At 45.5% G+C, this 26,860-nt stretch overlaps 1 protein-coding gene across 1 annotated transcript in view; it reads left to right on the forward strand.

Moving 5' to 3' along the window:
* TMTC1 (transmembrane O-mannosyltransferase targeting cadherins 1) overlaps positions 1 to 25,669 on the forward strand; it is a 137,391-nt gene extending 111,722 nt beyond the window's left edge. Inside the window, exons 12-20 of the mRNA XM_062492478.1 lie at positions 6,266 to 6,409; positions 12,749 to 12,857; positions 17,645 to 17,747; positions 20,708 to 20,843; positions 22,030 to 22,174; positions 22,281 to 22,418; positions 22,815 to 22,937; positions 24,731 to 24,808; positions 25,529 to 25,669. Of these exons, the coding sequence (XP_062348462.1) occupies positions 6,266 to 6,409; positions 12,749 to 12,857; positions 17,645 to 17,747; positions 20,708 to 20,843; positions 22,030 to 22,174; positions 22,281 to 22,418; positions 22,815 to 22,937; positions 24,731 to 24,808; positions 25,529 to 25,669 (1,117 nt within the window). The remainder of the gene's footprint in view (positions 1 to 6,265; positions 6,410 to 12,748; positions 12,858 to 17,644; positions 17,748 to 20,707; positions 20,844 to 22,029; positions 22,175 to 22,280; positions 22,419 to 22,814; positions 22,938 to 24,730; positions 24,809 to 25,528) is intronic.
* The last annotated feature ends 1,191 nt before the right edge of the window (positions 25,670 to 26,860 follow it).

Below are 26,860 nucleotides of genomic sequence, written 5' to 3' on the forward strand. Positions count from 1 at the left end.
TCTCTCAGGGGTACCATGTCTCCAAAGGACTTGTTTTTCCAGGCCCAGGATGCTGTTGCGGGCAGTGGCATGAGGCACAGGGTAGGTCTCCAACCATCCAGTGGTGGCTTCCACCATGGTCAGCACGTAGCGCTTGCCTTGGCGTGTCTGAGGCAGTGTGATGTAGTCAATCTGCCAGGCCTCCCCATACTTATATTTGGACCACCGCCCCCCATACCAGAGGGGCTTCACTCGCTTGGCTTGCTTGATGGCAGCACACGTCTCACAGTCATGGATAACCTGGGAAATACTGTCCATGGTGAGATCCACCCCTCGGTCTCGTGCCCACTTATAGGTAGCATCTCTACCTTGATGACCTGAAGCATCGTGGGCCCATCGAGCCAGAAACAACTCTCCCTTGTGTTGCCAGTCTAAGTCTATCTGTGACACCTCTATCCTTGCAGCCTGATCTACTTGCTCATTGTGTCGGTGCTCCTCATTAGCCCGACTCTTGGGGACATGGGCATCTACATGACGGACCTTTACGGGTAGCTTCTCTACCCGACTGGCAATGTCTTTCCACTCATCAGCAGCCCAGATTGGTTTTCCCCTACGTTGACAGTTAGCTTTTTTCCATCTTTCCAGCCAGCCCCACAGAGCATTGGCTACCATCCATGAATCAGTGTAAAGGTAAAGCTTTGGCCACTTTTCTCTTTCAGCAATGTCCAGGGCCAGCTGAACGGCTTTGAGTTCAGCAAGTTGACTTGATCCACATTCTCCTTCAGTAGCTTGTGCAACCTGTCGTGTGGGGCTCCATAAAGCTGCTTTCCACTTCCGGTTCATCCCCACGATGCGACAGGAACCGTCAGTGAAAAGAGCGTAGCGAGTTTCATCTGCTGGCAGTTGGTTGTATGGCGGGGCTTCATCAGCCCGGGTCACTTGTTCTTGCTCCTCTTCATCGGCAAGACCAAAATTTTCACCTTCTGGCCAGTTTGTAATTATTTCCAAAATCCCAGGGCGATTTGGGTTTCCAATACGGGCGCGCTGTGTGATGAGGGCAATCCACTTGCTCCATGTGGCATCGGTGGCGTGGTGGGTAGAGGGGACCTTCCCTTTAAACATCCACCCCAGCACTGGTAGTCGGGGTGCCAGGAGGAGCTGTGCTTCTGTGCCAATCACTTCTGAGGCAGCTTGAACTCCTTCATAAGCGGCCAAGATCTCCTTCTCTGTTGGGGTGTAGTTGGCTTCAGACCCTCTGTAACTTCGGCTCCAGAATCCCAGAGGTCGGCCTCGGGTCTCACCAGGTACCTTCTGCCAAAGGCTCCAGGACAAGCCCTTGTTCCCGGCTGCAGAGTAGAGCACATTCTTCACCTCTGGTCCTGTCCTGACTGGGCCGAGGGCTACAGCATGAGCGATCTCCTGCTTGATCTGGGCAAAGGCTTGCTGCTGCTCAGGGCCCCAGTGGAATTCGTTCTTCTTCCGGGTGACCAGGTAGAGAGGGCTGACGATCTGGCTGTACTCAGGAATGTGCATTCTCCAAAAGCCTATGGCACCTAGGAAAGCTTGTGTTTCCTTCTTGTTGGTTGGTGGAGACATCGCGGTGATCTTATTGATGACCTCAGTGGGGATTTGGCGCCGCCCGTCTTGCCACTTTACTCCCAGGAACTGGATCTCTCGGGCAGGACCTTTGACTTTGCTCCTCTTGATGGCGAAACCGGCTCCCAGCAGAATCTGGATGATCTTCTCTCCTTTCTCAAATACTTCCATTGCCGTGTTCCCCCACACAATGATGTCATCAATGTATTGCAGATGTTCTGGAGCTTCACCCTTTTCCAGTGCAGCCTGGATCAGTCCATGGCAGATGGTGGGGCTGTGTTTCCACCCCTGGGGCAGTCGGTTCCAGGTGTACTGCACGCCCCTCCAGGTGGAAGCAAACTGAGGCCTGCACTCTGCTGCCAGAGGAATGGAGAAAAACGCACTGGCAATGTCAATGGTGGCGTACCACTTTGCTGCCTTGGACTCCAGCTCGTACTGGAGTTCCAGCATGTCCGGCACGGCAGCGCTCAGCGGTGGAGTCACTTCATTCAATGCACGATAGTCCACAGTCCATCTCCATTCTCCGTCAGACTTGCGCACAGGCCAGATGGGGCTGTTGGAGGGTGAGTGGGTTTTGCTGACCACCCCTTGGCCCTCCAGCTCACAGATCATCTTGTGGATGGGGATCACGGCATCTCGATTTGTCCTGTACTGCCTGTGGTGCACTCTCGAGGTGGCAATTGGCACTTGCTGCTCCTTCACCTTCAGGAGTCCCACTACAGATGGGTTCTCTGACTGTCCAAGCAAGGTGTTCAATTGCTTAATGTTTTCTGCCTCTACAGCAGCTATTCCAAAAGCCCACCTGAGTCCCTTTGGGTCTTTGTAATAGCCATTCCTGAGGAAGTCTATGCCTAGAATACACGGTGCCTCTGGGCCAGTCACAATTGGATGCTCCTGCCACTCCTTCCCAGTCAGGCTCACCTCAGCCTCCAGCAAAGTCAATTCCTGTGATCCCCCTGTCACCCCAGCAATAGAAACAGGCTCTTCCCCAACATGTTCTGATGGTATTAGGGTGACCTGTGAACCAGTGTCAACTAATGCCCTATGTTTTTGTGGCTCTGATGTGCCAGGCCATCGGATCCACACCGTCCAAAAGACCCGGTTTTCCCGTGCCTCTCCCTGGCTAGAGGCAGGGCCCCTCTAGCACTGGTTATAATTTCCTTCCTGGGCATACATGTTGGAGGTTCCCTCAAGGGGATCTAACAAATTATCTTCCCTTTTGTAGTACCCTGCATCTTGGTTATGGGAAGTTGAGGCTACCTTCACTTTAGTGGAGCTCTTTTGGTTAGTGTTCCCCTCCCTGAGTTGACGCACCCGCGCTGCCAGGGCAGAAGTGGGTTTCCCATCCCACCTCCTCATGTCTTCCCCATGGTCACACAGAAAGAACCACAGGTCAGCTCGTGGGGTGTATCCTCTCTCCTTAGCTGGGGGACGTTGGGCTCTAACTCTGGGATCTGTGACTCGCACTGGTGCTGCATTGACCTTCCTCATCTCCTCCCTCACCCCTCTTATCTCCTCCTTGAACTCCTCTCTGAGTTCCCTAATCACGGCAGAGACCTGAGCCTGCATTGGGCCATTCATTATACTCTCAAAATTTCTGAGCTTATCGGCAACAGAACCCACTGTCTCGTGGTTGGTGTCAGCATTAATGGCTGCAATGAATGTGGTGTATTGAGATGGCCCCAGGTGTGCGAGATTCCACAACATCTGCCCTGTGAACCTGACCTTGTCGGGGTCATTGTCATGTTGTCCACCCCTCCCAAAGAGTACCTCCAGTATTGCTACTTCTCTCAGCTGTTGGATCCCCTCCTCAGCGGTCTTCCAGCGCATTCTATGGTGGTGCTCCTGCATTCTCTCTCTATGGACAAACCTCTCTCTTACACTCATTAAAAGCCGCTCCCAGAGGGAAAGGGGGCCTGGTTCCCTTATGAATATGTGATCCACACCTGAGTCCTGGGTTAGGGGTCCCAAATTCCTTGCCTCAGTACCATCCAGCTGCACACCTGTACCCATAAGGTCCCAGACCCGCAGTAACCACGTTGTAAAAGCCTCACGGCCCCTTCGTACAACATCTTTACGCAGATTACGGAGACTCTCGTATGACAGGGACTCTGTGACGATCTCAACCTCTGGCTCCCCTGCTGGTTGTGAGGGCCCTGCTTTCTGATCATTATTTCTAGGTGCTTTGTTTTCACCTTAGACTTTCTAGTTTCCACGGGGGCAACTGCTGCTGGCTGTGAGTGCCCTTGCAGTTCAGCTGGAGCCTGGAGAGATGTACCATTTGTGGGTTCCACTGCTGCACCATCAGGTTCTCCCTCTTTAAGGCAGAGGGAGAGTTTCTCAAGAGGTGGGGAAAGGTACTCCTTCAGCATTTGGCCCATCTCCTTCACTAGAAACCCCACCCACTCTGGATGGTTCCTTTCTGAGGTGAGCTCTGGGGCAGAATCAGGCTCAGGGGCAACATCCTTAACCTCTGGGGCAGAATCCTTAGTCTCTGGGGCAGAATCCTTAGTCTCTGGGACAGGGGCAGGGGCAGGCTCTGGGACAGAATCCTTAGTCTCTGGGACAGAATCCTTAGGCTCTGGGGCAGGGGCAGGCTCTGGGGCAGAGTCCTTAGTCTCTGGGGCAGAGCCAGGCTCTGGGGCAGGGCCAGGCTCTGGGGCAGGATCCCTATTCCTTGGGGGACGTATCAGGGTTGTCATCCAAGTCAATCTCCCCTCATCTCGGAATGTTAAATAGAACAGGTTTACAAGGCCTATTAGCAATGTCAGCCACTGTATGAAATCATTACTGCTTAGAAGAGACTTGAACCCCTCAAAAGCTGGTGGAGCAGACCCAAAAAACTGTGTAAGGGGTTGGGACAAAATTTTCCCTGGTGTCATATCCTCACAGTATGTACCATTATTAAAGTAGCCCCAAAAACATACAGTTAGAGTGTGATAGCTCTGAATCCATGTGCCCACCTTCCAGAGGAAGTTAAAAATCCATGAATTTCTCACGTTATCAGCCCACAAAAGGAACTGGATAATCGTTACAGCAGCCTGAGTTATAGGACCCATGTTCAAGTAAGGGATTGCAAATGGGAGAGATAAAGCTGTGGCCACATGGAGCCCAAACCACGGTAAGCTGGACAACATGATGCCACCTAACACAAAACTGAGGTAACTCAAGAACTGTTATTCCTTTTTCACCCTTTTCTCTCAATGCCCTCGGGCCCCACGTTGGGTGGCCAAAATCTGTCCTGGTTTGAAGGACAGGTGTTTGCCAAGGAAAGCAGAAGATTCCCCTTGGACTGAAAGAAAATGTGATTCTTCCGATTATTATAATTTTGGAATTAAGAGAGCTCTCAGGTAAAGATATGGGGGTAGGAATAACAGTTCTTTACTAGTATATCTAACAAGACAAACAAGAACAACAACAGCTATGAAATTACCCACAAACAGAACAGTAACTCAGTCCCAGAGTTTTTTGGCTGCAGGCACCTTTTCCCTGAGCTGCAGTTCCCGGTGCTGGAGGCGGGCGGGTCCCGCAGAGCCGCAGGAGGGCTGGGGGTGATGGCAGAGCTGTCCCAGGGGGAGAGAGAGATGGAGAGAGAGCTCTCCGCTCACGGTGTGGGTCCCGGTGATCAGCAGAGTGCTGGATGGTGGTAGTTCACAGCGAGAAGACAGCCGGGCAGGGTCCGATGGTGGTTTCCCGACGCTGGGATGGGACACAGACGGCGATCGTCCTTCTCGTCCGAACTCCGCGGGGGAAATGGGCCGAGGCCCAGCCTTCCGCTTCCTCTTCTGGATGTTTGAATCTCGCGGGGCTTCTTCCCTCCCGTCCCCTCCCCCTTGTCACCAGGGCCCAGTCAACAGGTATCTTAGCATGACAATGGGGAAAATACCACAGAGGGAAAAGGGAGAGAACCAACCCCCAACAGGCCCACAAACTAAAATATTAATGTGGGAGGACAACTTTGAGAATTTAAAATACCGAATGGACCATGACCTGCTGCTTAATTAATGGAGGATTTTAACAGGGATGCATTGGGCCCAAATAATGTAATCTTGTAACTAGAACAGGCACATGTGAAGATCAACAGGTCAGATAAAAGAACTGTACTGAACCAAATGCTGCAAGAAGCTTAGAGAATTCATACTGTTAAGCAGTCTGGTTCCAGATTCTTTTATCATTTTGCTTGGTCCTGAAAGCATTGTTCATCAGCTGATTTCAGGTTTCCTTTTGCATTTTATTATCAGTCCTGTTGTGAAAAAAAAATCAAAAAACCCAACAAACAATATTAAATGGTGTTGTGTTGGATTCTGTGTATATCAAAACATATTTCCATTGGAAACATTTTTTTGGCAAGGCAGTTCTTACTTGTTGCAAAAGCATTTTGAATTAAAACATTCAGGCTGCTTTAGTCACTATGCCTTTTGCTTGAAGGCTAAGATAGGTTTTCAAAGCTGTTCCATTTTGCCCTGAAGATATATAGGAACCATAGGAGATCTGATTTGCAATCTCTTTAGGAGTCGAGAAGGGTCCTCAGGATCCCATCTGACCTGCAGCAAATGAAGGGAAAACAGGTTCTTTTGGCTGACATTAGTCCCTTTGTTGAGTGCCAAGCAGCACTGGTGGCAGAGTCAGTGACATAAGCTTTATTTGTCAATTAATGAGCATATGTAACTTGATATTTCATTTTTCCCAGGCTGTACCCTCGTCACGCAAGTGCTCTCAACAACTTGGGGACGTTGACCAAAGACGTGGTGGAGGCTAAGGACTACTACAGACGGGCCCTTCAGCTCAACCCGCAGCACAATCGAGCTCTCTTCAACCTTGGCAACCTGCTCAAGTAAGTTGAATGCACGTCTGGCACCAAAAAAATTCACATTGCCCCTACACTCATCACCAAAGTAGGGTTTTTTTTTGCCAGCTGGTGAAGAAATGGAGAAATGGTGTCATTTCTTAGTGCCATCCAAAGTGCCAGCACGAAGGTGAGGCTTACTTTGGATATCCTTGTGCTGTCTGCCACATCACTCCAGGTGCTGTTCACAAGTGTTTCAGTTGTAGGAAATTAATTTGTTCTGAAACAGGCATCAGACATGAGTTGCCTAAACCCAGCTAGTCACCTGAGATCCCCGTCCTGGTGGAGATGTGTGAACATTTCTAGGAGAGGAAGCTGTATTGGTCAAAGGTAGGCACCAGATGCCAAGCTAATAAATAACACAGATCCAAAAAGAATCCCTCTCTTCAAGTTCCCACTTCTCCTCATTAGGTATATGGGAAGTTGTTGTATAGTTTAGGCATAAGCTCCTTATACTGAGATGCTCAGAGCAGCAGAGGGTTCATTTCCTTGCAGAGCAGGTAATTCTGGATTTGAGAGGAAGGCTGGTTTATATCCCTGGATGGTTAAAAACAAGTTGATGAGCTCATTATTATTATAACTCATTGTTATTTAGGGTGTCAGCCTCTAGCAAGGAGAATAGCAGACAATCATAATTATGCAAATTAATTTGACTAACCACATCCAAAGACTAAACTTAGATCTGTACAAGAAGCCAGTGTGATAAGATCTGCAAAGGGTTCAGTTTAAAAAAGTAAAATATCTCTGTTTAGCATCAGCAAAAAGGTCCTTGTTTTTGTGAGGATATTGTGGTGTATTTGCTGACAGAACTGCATAAACTACAGCAATAAAAGTACATTTCTGCTGATATGAACTGCCCTTATTTTGCTGATAATAGGTCTTGGTAAAATTTTTAGAGCAGACTGGGCTTTGTGCTGCTTAAACCATGACAGGTTTAGTGTGGGACTGGTTTTAAAGTGGCACTGTGTCATTAAAACTTGGTCTTTCTGGTTCTGAAATGTAACTTGGAGTTACATTTACAAGAGTGTGGATTTGTATAAAGGACATTATAAAGTGGGCTGCTGAAGTTCTACCTGGTCTGTTCAGAAGCAGAGAAATTATCAGAATAATACTACAAGTAAACCTGGTGGTTTGAAGTTAGAATATGGGAAATGAGTAATCTTAAATATAAAGTGCTTTACTGGAAATACAAGAAAGGAAAATGGTATAGTCCTATTACAAAAGAAGAGAAAGGTCTTTGTATTATTCATAAAACTTGGTTGATTGAAATTAATTTAAGGTGGCAATAGTTTTTAAAAATACATATTGTCTTTTAAATCCATCATGTGTGCTTTCATTATTATTCTCCTTTATGTTTCGGGTTTTTTAAAAATATAAAATATTAATGCAAAAGGATCTAAGCCAAAAGAAGCACCGGGACATTCCATGTCAATTATGCTTAAATCTGGCCTGTCAAAGGCACTTATGACCCAGAAAATGGGTAAAAGCTGGATTTGTTTCACTGGAAAAGCACAAAGTAGACATGTGGGGGAAATTTCTTAGAACTGCTGTTGGTTTTCTGTGCAATATGTCATGCTTTTCACATTGTGATACTTAAGATATTGTGTGTCCTGTTGGATTGTATGTGCTCTGCATCCTTCTGTGGCGCCACATTTTGCAGTATGTTAAATGTGTGTGATGCTTGCCACACTTGTCAAAAGAAAACACTCATGATCCTGCTGCCCTTTTCCCACATCCATTTGCTCCCATTTTCTAAACTTCCTTTAGGTTTCCAAAACAATGTAGTGCAATTGGACACAGCAGTACTGTTAATTGTATTGGAAGCTGAGTGCCCTCATCTCCCTGTTCAGCTTTTAAAAACCTGCTAAAAAATAGGTGGAGTTCACAGTGCAGGAATTAGCATATATGTAAAGCAGATGCTATGTGGGCAGATCCCATATGAATGTCTCCCCTAAAACGGGATCCCAAACCCTGTGGCCAGCACCTTTCCTAGGTGATCCAGCAGCTTCGCAAAGAACATCAGCTGTGAGATGGCACCAGACAGGTACAAGGCAAAGATTTCACTTTTGCCCTTCCTACAATGATGTCTTTATATTTTCTACCTGTGTCTACAATCATCCTTTCATATATATATTTATACATATATATATATATAAAAATGTGTATATACATGGCAGCCAGTATTCTGCAGACACTAAATGCTAGTATAATATGGGTAATAAATGAAATAAAATGGAAATCTGCAGAATAGCAGAATATTACAGACAGGTATTACTTTCTGGCTATGTTAAGAGCCACTATGAAGAGAGTTTTGATTTTTAAACATATGTCAGAGAGAAGATAAGTGGTCAAGCAACGAAAGCATTTTCTGTCCTCTTTACAAAGGCTTCAGAGCAGGGGGTGGATCAGGAAGAGACAGATCTGCAGCACTTAAGGCATGTCCAGTAACAGCACTGCTTGTGCTGGGACATGGAATGAAACTGAATTCTGCTGAGCTCCTTGTACCCATCCCTGCTCAGAGTGTGCAAACCTGATGGCAGATACTAGATTTCATCTCCTGGAGTACTGACAGAAGGGAAGTCCAGAATTTTGGAAGGATGGGTTTGTCATTCCCATGTGGGAATCTGCCTCTCATTATCCTGTGTAAATAAGCTATTTAAGCATCAATTGCTTGTTATTTAAACTTGAGTAACAACTGTTTTGAGGACACAGGGTGGAATTTTTAAGTTGTTTTCTGTGGAAGTCATAGATAAAAAATGATGTTCCTGTTTTCTGTTTACACATAAAGAAGACGGCTATATGCTAGAAGATAAATGTTCTCAGGAAGTATGGCAGGGTAATGGCTGAATAAGCCTCTGGTTTTGTTTACATATCCTAAAATAAAGTTGTGTGTCATAATTTTTGTGCGTTATGTAAATATTGGAGAGCAGATAATTAAACAATGCCAACAGATTTCTTAATTAAAATAGACCCAAAAATGGCCTACCTAAATGTAAGAAGTCTCTCTGCTTTAATGGTGAGTGATCAGTAACACAGGGCAGCCTGATGCTGCTTTCTTGTGTTTTGAGTATTTGACTTTTCTGTATAAATTCAGGTTCATTGAGATACAGATAAATATTGTGCAGGATACCTCTGGAATTTATAGGCTGTGGGTATTTCTGTAATGAGACAAGTAATAATGTATCATGAACATTTGAAATAAATATCACTCTCAGCTTTCTGTTGCAGGAAGAATGAATAAGAACGTATTTGTGGTACTGCATCAATCCACACCTAAAGCACTGTAATATCCAATACGCTGTTCCTTATGAAGAGAAGCCTCACGCTTTGAGAGTGTTATGGCTTCATTTTCAAGGGGAAAAGGAAATGCCTGGAAACAATCTCCACTGAATCTTGAGTTTACTCAAAGGACTGGTTTTCTTCTGGATGTAGAGTAACATACAATGTGTCTCAAGCATATGTTGTTGTTATTTAGTCCCAGTTGAGCAAACCCATCTTTTCAGAAGAGAAGGGACTGTCTGCCCTCTCAGATACAGCTTCTGGATGTGAGAGTGCTGACACAGGCTTGTAGAACTGTCTGGAGATACTGAAAAACATCAGCTATAGAATTGCATATATGTATAGAGATTTAAGACCTTTTAGCTAGTGAAATGTTCCTTCCTTTCATTCAGAAGCAAACTGAGTGGTGATGTTCAGTGGTGCTGCATCTGGCTTTCTGAATGGTCCCTGCAGGGTACTCTGTGTCTCATGTAGTGGTGCAATTATCCCTCCATATCACATACACATTGGAGACTGGTTAAAAACCCACACAAACTCTGGCAGTCTAATTTTTGCAGTAGATTTTAAAAATAACTTGGGTTATTATTATAACTTAGGTTCTCTAGAGATCACTGGGAGATCAAGCTAGCTGCTCAGAGCAAGTCTGATTGGATCAGATTGTTCAGGGCTGTGTCCAGCTGAATCTTCGATCCCTCCAAGGACAGAGATGCCACAATCTCTCTGTGTGACCTATTCCAGTTTAACCACCCTTGAGGAGAAAGATGTTTTTCTTTATATCTAATCGGGATGCCCCATGTTCCTACTCTGGCATCTTTTATGTCTTGTCCTGTCATTGTGCACCTCTAGAAGAGTTTGGCTCTGGCTTTTCTGTATCCTTGTAAAAATTAGTTCAGAGAGGTTGTGGAGCCTTTGTTCAGTTCTGTATTTCTGGCTGTAATACAGTCTAAATAACTTCACAAAATAAAATATCAAAGTTACCAAATCCTTTAGAGCCCTAATTCCTAGGTTGCTCTCTGTTGCATGTGAAATTTGCTCCAGTACTAACAGCTCTGTGCATCACCAGACTTTGGCAGGGTGGTTTAACCCGGCCCCTCTCCAACTGTGGGGCACTTGCAAGAATATGGAAGAAGAATATGGAAAGAGCTGTTCCTTGTTTTCAGGTTGAGCATGATGATTGGAGAGGCAGGGCTCTGAGCTCGCCTGGGAGAGGGAGTCAAGAGAGGGCATTGTAAAACAGGGTAATTTGGGTAAAAATTGGAATAAATGGTCACAGATTGCTCCTGTCAGTTGAATTTGTTCTTCTCTGTATCAAGGTGAAGATGTACAGTACCTAACTATTCCCGCTCCGGATCCCCAGTTTATGGTAAATTAGTGTATTGGACTGTTCTTTCAATGCTTTGTGCTCTCCCAGATTGCAGGAGATTTATGTAAGAGATGGCCTTGATCCTGAAAAGTGTTGGCCTTGAGCCAGGAAAGCACTTCAACCAGTAATTAATTTTCAACTTGCATACATAAAAGTTAAGTACACGTTTAAGTGCTTGGCCAGAGCACTTGGTATCTTGCAGGCCTAAGCCCTCTGAGAAACTACTGGATCTGCTTTTTTTTATGTAATGCAGTCTGTCACATAAAAAGATGCCATAATCTTTCCCTCTTTACCCCCACTTTTGGGAGACAAACATTGTTCTTGAATCAAATGGAGGATAAAAGAGGCCATTTTGGAATAAAAATTTAAGAGGGCTGCCCCATATTTAGAGTGAATGCTTGTGGTTAATGGGAACTTTTACTGCTGCTGAGTGGATCACTTAATCCTTTTATTTCTGTAGCGGGCATTTCCTACGTTTTCTGCCAAACATCAATACCTTTATTAAGCAGTCATCTGGTTTTGATTTATAAAAATGTGTCATGAAACTCCAGCCAAAGGATCCCAAAGTTTTATAAATTGACAAGCTAGCTAGACTTTAATTAGTGTAGGAGAAAAGTGGTTCTGTATTTGTTTTTGCTTCATTTGTGTAATTTATATGGAACACCACTGGAAGAAGAAATAGACTAGCACAACTGGTTTTACTTAGCTTAATGCACAGACAAAATATTCTTCCAGTTACACAACTAGAAAGGGAAAAAAAGTCTGCAAAGCCACATATATTACCAGCTGAAATTTGCACCTTATAAACAAGATCTGGTTACTTGACCATGCCACTCAGATGAAATCTAAGGCCAAAGCAGCAAGGTGTTCACGTATTTTCTATTTCCCCAGAGCCCTTTGTTTCTTTTTCTAAGCCCTGATATTTGTATTCTTTGTACACCCAGCACAAGGAAAATGTTGTTTCAGCCCAGCTAAACATCCTTAGATGTTTGTTCAGGAAACCTTCTAATTTTTCAAAGGAGAGAAATACAGAGTGATACTGGAGAAATTGAAGCTCAAATAAATAAACATCACTAGATTTTTGTTCGGGAAACCTTTTCCATTTTCCATGGCAATAAATGCAGAGCAATGCTGGGAAAAAAAAACCAGTTCATCAGCACAGCCACCTCTCAGCTATCTCTGTTCATAATCCTTAGGATCTGAAGGACAGAACTTCTCTAGCCCTATGATCAACTTGCTAAGGAATTATTTAGAGATCCCAGGCAGATTTAACTTGGAGATATTTCAATTTCAAAATAATGGAGTTGCAAGTGGATCTGTAAGAGCACTTGTCTAGGAACATGCAGAGACTCTTCAAGGTTTTAGTAAAGGAAATGAAGTGTTACAGCCTGCTGGAGTGAGAGGGAATGTCCTGTTCCCAGATCACCGTGCCTCCATCCTCTGCCTTCAGATACTTAACTGGTTCATTGAAGCCTCCATCCTCCCAGCTGCTGGAGACAGCCATGGGCTGAGGATGTGCTGGGTACTCACACTGCAGAGAGGAGGCGTGAATGGATCATTTAGTCCTTGTTGAAAAGGGCAAGCCGGGCACTTCCCTGTCTCTCTAGAGTAGTTAATCAGCGGGATAACCTAAACATATACTTACAGGAATATTCCTTTCTGGTTTTTTTCCCTCCTTCGTGCAGGTCCCAAGGGAAGAAGGAGGAAGCTGTAATCTTGCTGCGGGACTCCATTAAGTACGGCCCAGAGTTTGCAGATGCTTACTCCAGCCTGGCATCACTGTTGGCTGAGCAGGTACCGGGGTAGCTGGGCTCCTGTGCTCGGTGTGCATGCACTGCTGCCCCAGCTGCAGCACCTCTGCACCTACAGCACCTCTGCACCTACAGAGGGCTTTTCCAGGGTGGGAGGCAGCTCATACATAGTGTGTAATTACACCAACCTAGTGTGGCTCTGAATTAAATCGGTGCTGAGGTTGTGAGTAAATCCCTCTCTGCGGCTCCCTGTGTCTATGGTGAAGTCTGAATCCATTGCACCTTGAATGTTGTGACAGCAGGAGAGGCAAGCTCTTGCCCTCACACACACACCTACACAGATAACCTTGAGACTGCGTGATAAATCATTCCAAAGCTAGGGATTGTCAGAAACCAGGTGGCCTCTGCAGCCCAGATTCTGCCCCTTGCACACACACACACACAAGGAATATGGTCCCTTGATTACCATGGAAGATGATCAGGAGCAGGGAAGTGGGAAGGCTCCCTGGCGTTATGTTGCTCTTAATGAGCGGCTGTTCAGTATTTTATTTAACCTCATTGTTCATGTGCCTCCAGGCCTTATTTGCTGTGCGTGGCCCAGGCTGTGCTCTGGAGGCAGTATTACTCATTTGCTCTCGGGTCTGCTCCCCACGCTCATTACTCAGGCTCTCCCTACTCTCTGTAGTTAGTTAATTTATTTCTACAACATCCCCGTGAGGTGAAATATTGCCCCCGCTGAGAAGAAGAGAACTTGAGGCACAAAACCCTTGAGTTCAGAAGGAGCCGTGAGGCGTGACTGCCCATGCTGGGACCACCAAGCTGTGCTTTCCTCCACACCTGCAGCAGCAGGTGAGGGATGCTGTGCTTTGTGCTGAGGTCCCATTCTGGGGCTGTGGGGGTGGATGACATGGTCCCTGTAACTGCACAGCTCCCACGCTTCTGCAAACCTTTTTAAAACTGATACGTTTTCTCCTTCAGTTTTCAGATCTAATTGCTCCGTAGCAGGGGGTGCTGAAGCTTTCTTAAAAGGCTGCTGAATATAAATACAGACAAAGCAAAATGGTATCTTTTGCTGTTCTCCATTATTCTGGTTAGTGAAATCCCTCTGTAAGGGAAGGGGATGAATTTCAGCAAAACTATAGGCAGAGGTCTTGTTTAATCTTCTTTAAGGATGCAGGCACTCTGCAAAACTCACTATGGTGTATGTGAATTACTGAAAGATGTTCTATTTTATTTTCCCTTTTAAGAGAATTTCAAATATTATCAATATTATCTGCAAGGACCTTGAAATATAGTGTGTGAATTTAAAGACAAGCCTTGTTGAATGGGAACTTTGCTTTTAATAAGCCCATCAATGAAGAGTCTCCTGCACGTATAGGAAAGGAGTCCTCTGCAGTAATACCTGGTTTTAATATTAATTGAAATAATTAATTGGAACGATCTATTGCAAGGTCAGCAGAGCAATAAAGCCATTATAGAGACCCAAGACCTTCTGCCCAAAGCAAATGCCATTAATAAGTCCAGCAATAATTCGTCTTTCTTACATACGGATTCTTCATCCCCTTGTCACTTGAGTAAATGGTAGGCAAAAAAGATAGTTAGCACAATTTTCTCAGAAAACAGCAATTTTTCTGCAGACTTTCAACACTTTTCCATGTTCAGCCACAGCAGATGCCTATTTGATTGTGCACCTCCTGCCTCACACATTCATCCCAGTGGCCCCAGCAGGGTCTGTCCTACAATACCTGCTGCTGCCCGTGGCTGGGAGCTGCAGAATCACACCCTCCAGGGCTACAGGCAGAAGTTTTGGCATCTTCAGCCCAAAGGATGATGACAGGATCTCATTTTTTCGGTTTTGGGTTTTCCTCTTTGTCTGAGCAATAGTGTTCAAAACGGCTAAAAGTTACAGGAATTATTTTTTTGGTCTCCTTGTGACCCAGAGCCTGTGTCACAGCTGTAGGGGTGTCTGTGAGGCCAGGCAGTTTCAGGATGGCATCACTGTGGAGCTCTGGGGAAGGCACCGCTGGGTCCCTCTTGCTGGGATGTGATAGAAAGGGGCTGAAGGTAAAATAACTTTCATGAGGTGACCGTGCCCACGACAACTTCTGCTTCTCCAGCTTTGCTCCAAGGCTAAAAGGACACAGTGAAATAGCACCAGGATTGCTTTGGTCAGTGCTGCACACCATGTTCCCCCTATATTAAAGGGGATGAATCTGGAATAGGACTAGGAGGACTGTTTCAGATAACCTTTAACTTGATGTAATTGCCCTTTTCTGTCCTTGACAGCTGATTCTGAAGCCAGAGCTGACATGGAAAAAAACACTGCTGCACTGTATAGAACAGTTTGGCTTGTTTGGCTCTTTCTGCTTGGAATTGTAACTCAGTTGCAATGTATTACAGTTTTCCTGGATTTCTGTGAGCACTGCAGTGGTGCTGGTAACAGAAATCAAACATTTTTGCTGGCTGCTTTCACATTATAACACTGGTTCCCCACAGTTTCCCGTCTTCCCAGCTTCAGTTTCATCCATCAGTTCGTGCTACTCGGTGGCTCTTTTCAGGCTCTAGCTTCAACTGATCTTGTGTGTGTGTCTCTTAGAAAAGAAAACTTTTTAACCCACTTAGCTGCAGAGGAGAGTCTACTCAGGCATAACCAAACTGAAAAACTGAGCCTTATGAAAAACAGACCTAAAACCCTGGAGTTCAAATGAAATATTCTCATATGCATAATTTTTTTTAATATCATAAAAATCTCATACATTTTTTTATGCTGGCCTTCTGAGTTTTGTGAGGTTGATGAATGTTTCATGAAGGTCTGGGAGTGGCATTAAGCGTTAATGAGAATCAAGCCTTGATGAACTCAGAACTCTATTTCTACTAAGAAGAGGAGAGGCTGTGAGGAGGGAAAGCTCTGGCAGGAATAGCTGGTTCCACCCTTGCCACTTTCTTACTTAATGCAAACACTGTTAAACTGGACAATGAGCCTGAGGCATGCTGGGTCAGGATGTTAGGTGCCAAAAAAGCAATGCAACCACGATATAAGTGTTAAAGTGATCAATGTTGGTGAATAGTTTGACATGAAACACTCTAATCCAGAATTTAACACAGCTCTTCCTTGCTTTAAAAATTTGATTTATGGTCAGTAAATAAAATAAGCTGACATACATGTATACAAAGCTGCATTCATTGGCTGAAAATTAAAAGCAGAGGAAAAGAAAGTAATGCATAAATCTTGGAAAATATGCACCAAAATATTGCTCTTCAGTTTAGTCAGTTCTGATGATCACTACACTTTCTCTGACTCTGCTGGATAATGTCAAATTCACATCAATTTATCCAAAATTTCCAAAGTTAAGCACTTTTAAAAAACATGTTTCTGTGCTTTATGGCACGCTTATCTTTTTTGCTGGCTGACCCTTATCATGTAAATGTGAAGGGACTTAACTGTGGCAAACTGTGATTCTGTGATCAAGTCATACTCTTTCAGTACAATTTATTCCAGCTCTCCGATTCTGAAATAGGAGGTGAGAAAAGAATCTTCACATGAAGCAGCTATGGAGAAAAAGTTGCTGGCAGGTACAGATTTTAAATTCAGGGAAAGCCCAGGGGGCTCTGCCATTTCCAGGCTTTGAGGAGAATCCGTAGCTGGGAGAGGACCAACCTCTTATTTCAGTGTGGATTCCTTCCCCAGCATGGAGCTCCAGACCCTCCTCAGTGAAGAGCCAGATTTTGCCTGGGAGCTTCGTCGGGAGGCTGTGGAGTTTGCCTCTGTAGGGCTGTGCTGCTCAGTGGAAGGGGAGGAATTGAGAAAAGCATCTTTGGTGCTGGAGGCTTGCCTGACACCCCTCTGCACTGTGCTTGTCTCTTCTGGTCACAGCCTCCTTGCACAAACACACCCAGCAGCCAAGCTCTGAGAGTAGGGGGGAAGGAAGGCACCCATGCTGGTGAGCATGCAGGCAGTGAGCACACATGATCTGACTGGAGCGAGGTGGAAACCTTTTTAAGTTGCTCTTTGATCCAAAGGAGAAATCTGATTCTTGTTTCAGGACTGGGCTGCCCATAGCTCAGGCTAGACAGAACCCAGCCAGTAGAATCTGACTTCTGTAGGCAGGGTGTTCCCAAAAAAAGATCTGTACTTTCTAGAAATGTTCAGCACCAGCAAACCTCCCTGAAATCTATGCAAAATGAGAGCTCAGTGCATCTGGGGAATCAGCATGGTGGCATGTCCCATCAGTCCCAGTGAACTACACCTCACAAACTGACAACACCTGGTTTTAATCCGAATTTTCCCCTCTCTTTCACCACCCTCTGTCTTTCTTCACCTCCCTTTATCCCCCTGCACTCGGTCCCTAGCCATCACACACAAGCTTTAATTCCTTGTATTTTCCTCCCTGCTTAAGGAAAGAACAGCAGAGCTCCAGAGGGGAAAAGTTAGTCAGTGAGATGCTCATTAAACAAATAAATTAGAACATATCATCTCCCATATGACAGATATTTCTCAGCAGAGCCAACCCAATCCCTGTTGCTGTGCTTTTCCTGGCTGGGCATGTGCCCAGCTGGGGGCTCACCGGTATTGCACAGGCACCACCTTTTCCAGATGTTTCATGGGTAACAAAGGCATGGGGAAAGCTGTCTGAATTGCTCTGGGATACCAGATGGCAGCTGTATCACATTCGTGCCATGGGGTAAAACCTCTTGGAAGGTGGGGGGGGTGGGGAGGGGGTGCATTTTCCAAGCTTCCCATGCAGCAAGGGACTTGTCACAGGATGCAAGTGTGCAGAAAATGGTGCTGAACCTTTCTGCCATGGCTAAGAAATCTCCTTCTCTTTCAAGGAACGGCTTAAGGAAGCTGAGGAGGTCTATAAGGCTGGCATAGAGAATTGTCCAGAGAGCTCTGATCTGCATAACAACTATGGTGTTTTCCTGGTTGATACCGGTAAGTGAGAAGGAGCAAGGGATTTTTCCCTCTCTGCCTTTTTTTGCTTTGATTTATTTTATTCAGCAGTACACATCTAAAAGAGTGTCAAAAGCTTCCAAGGCAATAGATGTGCCTCCATGGTAGCTTGGAAATAAATATCCCTGTGTTGCTGAGAGGGCACAGCGCACTGGAATTTGTAATCAGTGCAGGCACTGTGCAGCAGGAGCATTCAGCCCCGCTGTTCCCTTCAGTGTTTTTCACCATCTTCACACAGGCAGTTGCCCTCTTCAGTGTGAGCTGGACAGCACCCTGACAGTACTGCCTTTTTTTTCCAGCAAGGCATGGCCACCTCAAATCAAATCACAGACACACAAATGGATCGTTATGGTCTCTGGAGCATGTGCAGCCCCACTTTGTGACAAAGCAGCTCTTTGACTGTAAAGCTTGAGTGCCACCACTATAGAAAGGAACATGGCTTTTCAACCACAGTCATCTGTGAGAACAAAACCTGATACATTGTGGGGTAAATTGATTTTAGAGGAGCTCTGTAGTGGCATCCTCTTTTTTTTCTGGGCTCCTGGTTCTCATCCAATTTCCTTGGCAATTTCTTAAGATTCACATAACATCAACACAAATGTCACTTTAATTGCTACCTTTTATTGACAGCTTTATAAGCAAGGCTAAGTTTGACAAATTACTAGTGGAAATTGACTGTTGTCTCACTGTGGTCCCTCCAGAACAGAGCCAAGACTCAGTGATGAAATAGTGTAGGCTTGAAGTGTGTGGTTGCCACTTGTTCTTTGCCCATCACATGTGCCCAGTGGTGCTTGGGAAGAAGGGATGATGGTGTCTGTCAGTCTGCAGCTAGGGGCTGTTCTGCCTCTGAGCTGACTCTTGGCCATCACTCTTCTGTGTGAAACAAATACAAATCCAGAATCACTATTCATAATCAAGAGGCATCATGGCACTAGCAAAAGAGGTTCAGGTTCTGAATTTGGGCCCTGGCAAAATTCAAGCTTGCAAATAATAAAAAATCCTGAGTAATTTCCCTCTAATGTTGTACTCATCTTTGCTTGCCAACCCAGATAAACTGTCCTATTCCTGCCAAAATTTGTGGTTCAAATGTAGTACAGAGCACTTTCTGTTTTTTGCACTTAGGTACTCTGCCAAAGTCAAAACTATCATTTCCTGGTTTACTCCTACGCTTCCCTACAGACAAACAACTGGAAAAAATCCCACTGACTTTTGATACTTGGGTCACGATGTGTCAGTAACCCTCCTGGGGACATGACAAGGCATGAAGGAAGTGCCTGGTGGTGAGCCTGTCACAGGCTGCACAGGGAGATGCTGTGAAGCACCACGCCAATTCACTTGCAGGATTTTGTGCAACAAGCCTCCAGCAAGTGTTGGCTCTGGGGAGCCACAACTCCAGACAGCTCAGCAGTGTTCACAGACATCCAGCGTGTCTCCCTTAACGATGCACATTACCCCTGTGTGCTGAGCAGGGGAGGCACTGGCTGGCTGAGGGACTGAAGTGCGTGCACAACTGCTTCCCAGGATGTTTTGTAGATCTAATTTTCAAAAACATCTGCCTGCTCAGCGGTGGGGAAAGATCGAGGCTGCTGCTGCATGTTTTGAAAAAGTCATACCTTGAACGACACGTCCTCAGCCTTGGGTGAAATCTTGAACACTTGTAAACCTCTCCACAGATGTTCATCCTCACTCCCTTAAGGGAGATGCTGAGATGTGTCCATGGATCTTTTAAGCTGGTCTCAGAAAAATCAAACTAGATCTGTGAAGCTATGAAAACCAAATTCCCACAGCAGCATGTTCAGTGCCCCAATGTGTGACACTGGCTGTTTTCAAGATCTGTTTTCCTCTGAAAACAGCATTAAATACATTGTGAAGTGAATCAGTTTAAAAAAATGCCAACACTGAGGAGCTTTGTTGGTGGACAAAACTCTTTGAGTAATGGTTTTCATCAGGAGATTATCTGGTCTGGAGTTTGCAACCCAATTAAACGAGCCCTGGGACAAAAATGCAATATTTACATTGCTGAAATGCTGGAACTTTATACTTTTTTCATTATTTAGCTAAATAAAAATATTAGAAGTAGAATTTCAGGCATTGGGGCATAAAGTTCAGGTGCATTAGTGTTGCACCTCTCTTTTGGTTGTATTTTGTTGTGGTGCTGGGTGATGTCATGGGCTGCAGGACCTTGCACATTTTCACACAGTGAAGCACTGCCACCCAATGGCTCCTGTGCAGCACAGAGATGGTGCCTACGTGCTCCAAAATAGGCACCTGGACACCTCTGCTCTGGGATTTATTGCCCTGAGTGGGAATTGGCTGATCCCTGGCAGCTACTTCCAGTCCTGTTGAGCAATACACAGAGACTGAGCTGGAGCCCAGAGCAACACAGCAGAGGCGGAGGGAATAATCTCTGTTTGGAGAGAGCTGAAACTATTTGCAGTTCTGGTGCTGTTGTGGGGAATACTGAGAGGCTTGTTCTTCATTCTTCATTGCCTGTTTCTCCAGAGGGCCAGGGTGAAAGGATGCTCAACCACAAGATGGCACATGTGCCCCAGCCCCTCCTCTGAGGCGGGCTCTGCCTTAGCACAGGGGTTGTGTTCCCACTTCTGCATGATCAAGAGAGTGCTTTCAGTCAGGAGTCATCTTGTTGCGACTGTGTCCTCAACTTGCAAAAAACCCACCCCTAGAAAATCTGTTTCTCACGATCATCTTTGAATATTGTGGCCTAAGTATTAGTTTGGACAGCAATTTCTCTTACACTTAGATTCAAAATTTCTCTTAGATGTAGATTCAAAATGCTGAGGCAGGATTTCTTTCTCAAAGTGTTTCCATGCATAGAGCAATAGAAGACAGAAAGCCAGAACATTACTGTGTGCTGAGTTGGAGACAGGGTTTTTCTGATGCACAGGTTTTTTTTCTGGTTTAATGGCTGTTTTCCTTTCCAGGGTCTCCTGAGAGAGCCATGTACCACTACAGGCAGGCCATCCTCCTGAGCCCCTCTCACCACGTGGCCATGGTGAACCTGGGCAGGCTTCACCGCTCCCTGGGGCAGAACAAAGAGGCTGAAGTGTGGTACAAGAGGTGAGGATTTGGGGTGGGAGACAGAGGGTTTCCTCCTGCCCCTGTATGTCTTGTCTCTGCTAAAGAGTTTCTGATATGTGGATCTATCAGTGCACGCACGGGGATTCCTCCTCTCATTCTCCATCTGTCTGGAGCTAGATTTGGCTGGTTTGGGGGAGTGCTTGGAAAGGCAGTATGGGCTCAGGCAGTGTTGATTTCCCTGGACTATTTCCAAGCCCCCAGGATGGCCACTGCTGCTTTTGGCTGGGGGATGCTCTGATGACAAAGTCGGAGGTTTCTCAGTGGCAGGAACAGACTGTATTACCACAACTCCCACCCTGCTTGAAGGTGGTCTGTGGTTGCTGCAGTAACACAACAGCCACAAGTGCTGCACAGCTCAGCTCCAAACTCTTGGCACCATTAGGAGCTCTGGCCCTTCCCAGCAGTGTTCCAGCTGTCAGGCTCTGACTCCTGGCATGCAGGAGGATGGATTGGGTGGGAGTATGTTTGCCTTCTTTTTGGCATATAGGTTTGTGCTCACATTCCCCAGGTTTCATCACTGTCAACCATCCCCACCCCTGCTGCAGGCTTATGGGCACTATGGAGATGGCTCCTTCTCCCTCTCAGGTGGCTAGAGGGATTACTGCTGTGGGCACATTCCCTAACAATAGCTCTCAGCAAGTTCTGCAACACAGATGGGTTCAAGAAGGGACACCAAGGTCTTTCATTCTTAATTGCTAGACAGAAATCTGTGAAGTATCAAAGGGAGGGGTGACACTGAATACCTGGGATGGATATTATTTCCCCTGGATTCCAGGGAAAGGAGGTTCCACATTGCCTGTAGGGTAGTGAATTCTGCTTGTGTGGTGAGAAACCTACATTAATTTCTATAGGTGGAAATAACTCTTAGTAATAATTGAAATGAGTTGCACAGTGTGAACCTACTTTTTGTAGTTTGTAGGTGGTTTGTGATGTACTATATGTGTAGCATTCTTAATTTTGATAGTACTATATTCAGTGGTTCATAGTCAAATCATACATCAAGATAGGAAGATAATGATGACGATCCCTCCCCAGAACTTGAAATTTGTGCTTCCCGGGTTGGGATGGTGCAGAGCTTTGGTTCTCCGTCCCAGCACAAGCCCACCTCGCTCTTCCGCTTTGTTCCTCACACCACCTTGAAGCATCCCTTTGTCCCAAACTCCAGGGCACTGAAGGTATCCCGGAAGGCTGAGATCCTGTCCCCGCTGGGGGCTCTGTATTACAACACGGGGCGATACGAGGAGGCGCTGCAGGTTTACAGGGAAGCAGCAGCACTGCAGCCTTCAAACAAGGACATCCGACTGGCACTGGTGAGCGTGGGGCCAGGGCAGGCCCACCACAGGGGAGAGCTGCCACTGGGTGCAGAGGGCTGTGCTTTTCAAGATTGTAGCTCTTCATAACGTGGCTCTGTTATAGGCTCAGGTTTTGGCCATGATGGGGCGGACGAAGGAAGCCGAAAAGATGACGAACCATATCCTTAATGGGGATGCAGGGTGTCTGGAGTGCTACCGCCTTCTGTCAGCCATCTACAGCAAGCAGGAGCTCTATGCCAAGGTACCATGGCATGGGATGGGATACCCTGTGTCCCAAGGACTCACACAGAGAGCTCAGGTTTCATTTTACACTCCATGTCTCGGGGCACATGTCACATGCCTCAGCACATATTGAGTAGATTATTTCTTCACTAAAACCTTCAGTTTATTTACATACTAAGACTGAAGGTAAGTAGTGTGGTTTTCTTACCACTTATACCTCCTGCTGCTCTCAGCCCCACTGCCCATCAGCCCCAGGCATTGAAAAATTTCATTTCCCTGTGTATTAATGATGTAAGGACAAACAAGGGAAAGAGGAAGATGATTCTTATGCTGGAAGTTCATAGCAGTGAGGAAAGAATGAGAAGTGGGAAGGCACTGAATGGAAGGCACACAATGTCCTCTTGCTTTTTCACAGGCACTTGAAGCTATAGAAAAAGCGCTTCAGCTAAAACCAAAGGATCCAAAAGTCATATCAGAGCTCTTTTTTACTAAAGGAAACCAACTAAGAGAACAGAATCTCCTCGACAAGGCTTTCGAGGTATGACTGCTCTGAGACCTACTGGTGGTTTTATAGGCTTAGAGTTTGCTCATTGTGTGTGAAACTCCCTGGTGCATACACCCTTGGCTGTTGGCCTCAGGAGCTCAGAGACCATCACTAGTACAGAGAATGTTATGAAGCAGCTAACTTTACCACACTTAACTTCAACTTTTTCCTCATCCCTCTATGGAAATACTGCTCCCTACTCTGAGAGGTTAAGTACAGAATTATGGTGGAATTGACCCTTGCTCCATCCAGCCCCAGCCCCTCTTGCTGACCAGCTCCAGGTGGCTCAGCTGGAAGCTTGGGGTCCTGTGAGAGCTCACCATGTTGTTTTATTTCACCTCAGAAGCCAGTAATAGAGGTTGACTGTCCTGGTCTGAAAGACAGGTATCTGCTAAGAAAGGCAGGAGCCTCTCTTTGAAATGGAGAATGTGAACCCCCTCCCTCCAAAATACAATAATTTTGGAATTAAGGGAGCTCTCAGGCAAAGATATGGGGGTAGGAATAACAGTTCTTTACTAGTATATCTAACACGACAAACAAGAACAACAACAGCTATGAAATTACCCACAAACAGAACAGTAACTCAGTCCCAGTGTTTTTTGGCTGCAGGCACCTTTTCCCTGAGCTGCAGTTCCCGGTGCTGGAGGCGGGCGGGTCCCGCAGAGCTGCAGGAGGGCTGGGGGTGATGGCAGAGCTGTCCCAGGGGGAGAGAGAGATGGAGAGAGAGCCCTCCGCTCACGGTGTGGGTCCTGGTGATCAGCAGAGTGCTGGATGGTGGTAGTTCACAGCGAGAAGACAGCCGGGCAGGGTCCGACAGCAGTGAGGATAGGATGGGATGGGATGGCATGGCATGGCATGATGGGCAGAGGCAGCAGTCCTTCTCATCCGGATTCACAGGAAAAATGGGAAAAGCCAGTGCCTTCTGTCTCCTCTTCTGGCTATTTGGATATCCAGGGGTTTCCCTCTTCCCTCCCCTTCCCCCTTCCACCTGCCACTAGGGCCTGATCAACAGATATCTTAGCATGACAATGGGGAAAATTCCACAGAGGGAAAAGGGAAAGAACCAACCCCTAACATTGACTTATCCTGTGAAGGAGGATGCTTGATAGCTCAGAAATTGTGTTAGCATTAACAATAGTACAGAAGCAACCTGGTCTAGTGGAAGGTGTCACTGCCTGTAGGAGGGGAGCTGGAAGTAGATAATCTTTAAAGTCCCTCCCAGCCCAAACTATTCCATTGTTCTCTGATTCAGAAAACATTATTTGGACTGTTCTGAATATTTTCAATATTCCTAGAGATGTTTAATCCTGATTTGAAAATCCTTTCCTGTTGTGACAGTGTAAAAACAGTGGTGTTTGACAGACTCCAGAAGATTCTAAATACTTCTTCTCCCACACCCACTGTTAGTGGGGAGGGAAAGAGCAACCACACAGCTTGTAGTTGGCAGGCATTGTGTTTGGCACTGCCTAAGGAAATGACCTTGATGTGCAGCAGACCCCAGTGGCGCAGGGGGCTGGGACAGGGTCGCAAGTGTGGCTCCTCTCACACTGCAGCTAAAATACACATTGGCAGGAAAAACCTGTGAGATGAACTGGGCCATGAAGCAGTACATTCCATGCCTCTTCTGCAGAGAAACTGAAATGCACTTTGTGCATTGTATATGAGAGGAATTTGAATTACATTCTGAATGGCTTCAGGAGAGGAAACTGCATTTCTCTCTGCCCTCCAGCACTGGTTTTGTTTGAAGAGTCAGACTCTTAACCTAGAAATGTTTCATGTTTCTGTAGAGCTATAAACGGGCTGTGGAGCTCAACCCAGACCAAGCGCAGGCCTGGATGAATATGGGAGGCATTGAGCACATCAAGGTATGACAGTTTTGGTTTTCCTTAAGCTGCCAGATGCAAAGACTACTACTCAGGACAAAAAACTAAACTGCTTTCAGACTGCCAAGAGTTGCATGTTTTTGAACAGCAAGTCCTTTGACATATTTTATCCAAAAAGGAGGGAAGTGTCTTCACTCCAGCTAGAATTCCCAGCCAGCTTGCTTGGTAAAGCACATCTCATATTTTGAGAGTGCAGGCTGCAAGGAACAACCTGCTCCTCTCTAAAGCTTTCCTGCTTCACTTGTTGACCTACCTTAGAGAAATGTCACCGTGAGTTGACTTTTAAGGTTCTTTCTACCTAATTAATTTAATAAAGATATCTAATGCAGAATACTGGCATGAAATTATGGAAATAGACAGCTTACCCTGTGGTTGCTTACTCTTTTGAATACTTTAGCATATCATTATGATTTGGGTCTTAAGGAGTCACATTGTGTGTCCTTAAGCTATCCTGTTGCTGAGTAAAATTAACTCTTCTGGTGCAACATAACAGAAAAATGTAAATCTATTTCTTGCTGTGTGAGTTTCATCAGATTTAGGTTAGTAGTGCTTGGTGATCTATTTAATAAAGAAGTGTTTTTTGTAAACCAACATCAGGTTTTTTAAACTCTTGTTTGCCCTGTATCATGTTTTTCACTTCACCCTCTGATTGAACTTCCTGTGTGGAATGTGAATGAGACTTACCTCTCATTTTCTTTGCAGGGGAGCTATATCACTGCCCGTGACTACTATGAGAAAGCCTTACAACTGGTTCCAAACAGCAAGCTGCTGAAGGAGAATCTGGCCAAACTGGATCGCTTGGAGAAACGGTTTCAAGAAGTCCAGGAGAAAGACCAAACATAGCAATCGGTCCCCAGCAGAAAGACACTCATGCCCCTTGGAGAAGAGCATGGTGGAAGCCTGTTGCACAGAGTGATGCTGAAAGAACTTTGATAGGACTCAGAATTATGGAAGGCAAACTTCGAATGCATGCTGAGGTTCCATCAAAGTTACAGGAGTCACTCGTATCCTGTGGGACGTGCTGGAGCATGAATGAAAACCTTCCTTTAATCAAGATTTATGTCTAGGCTGAGCCCAAGTTAGTCACACTGGGAGTGTGGGTGGGACATGTACCTTCAACATCTTGGTTGTCACCAGTGAAACCATGGAGACAAAGCACTCATTCATTGCAGCAGGGGTGAAGTAGCACCTCCTGTTACTCCACACTGGCTCACCTCATCCATGTAGAGCACGACTGATGGGCTTCATTGTAAGTGCTGCAGACAGGAAAGATGGTCATAATGGTCACAGAGAAAAGGTTCCAAGGGGTTAATGCTGAGGAAATGATGGTCGCTTTTACAGCTCTAAATGTGACTTGAAAGTTATTCTAAAGAAAGGGGAAACTAATTAAATATCACCCTGGAAGGATGATTCTACAAGTAGGACAGATGATCCTTTGAGGGAAAACCTAGCCTGAATGTTTTACTCATCAGACAATAATTTTGTAGTAATTCAGGTTCATGATGTCACTTCTATCAAATATCATATGGCTTTACCCTTTGACCTCTCCCTCCAGGCCAAATAATTACTACTCTGAAAAAAAATGAAGCATCCAAAGGCAATAGGAAGCTCTAGGATTACTTGTTCTCCTGCTCGGTCCCCAGTATGGAAAACAATCAACCTATCTAATCAATATAGGAGGTGAAGTAAAGCCACAGAGGGATTAGGGAACATTTCCTAGCCTGGAAAGGTACGAAGGAGGTTCTTTTATGGGTGTGCAGGGACAAAGCCCATTTGTCATGGTGGTAACACTGACAAAATACTTGATCAAAGTGTTCTCACCACTCCCCTTAGAGATACAGAAAATTACCTATCGCTGATCAGTCATAAATCTATATTTTTAAATACTGATGTGGGAAAACAAACTCTCTTCAGAACTGGGGCTTTTATTTTTGAGCTTTATTTATTTAACTTATAATAATCAAATAATTAATATATTTTCTCTGTTTTATACAAATTGGGCAATATCCTTCACAGCTGGCCACAAGGTTGGGC

Source organism: Cinclus cinclus, chromosome 4 (assembly GCF_963662255.1).
Source record: "Cinclus cinclus chromosome 4, bCinCin1.1, whole genome shotgun sequence".
NCBI classification, from domain to species: Eukaryota; Metazoa; Chordata; class Aves; order Passeriformes; family Cinclidae; genus Cinclus; species Cinclus cinclus.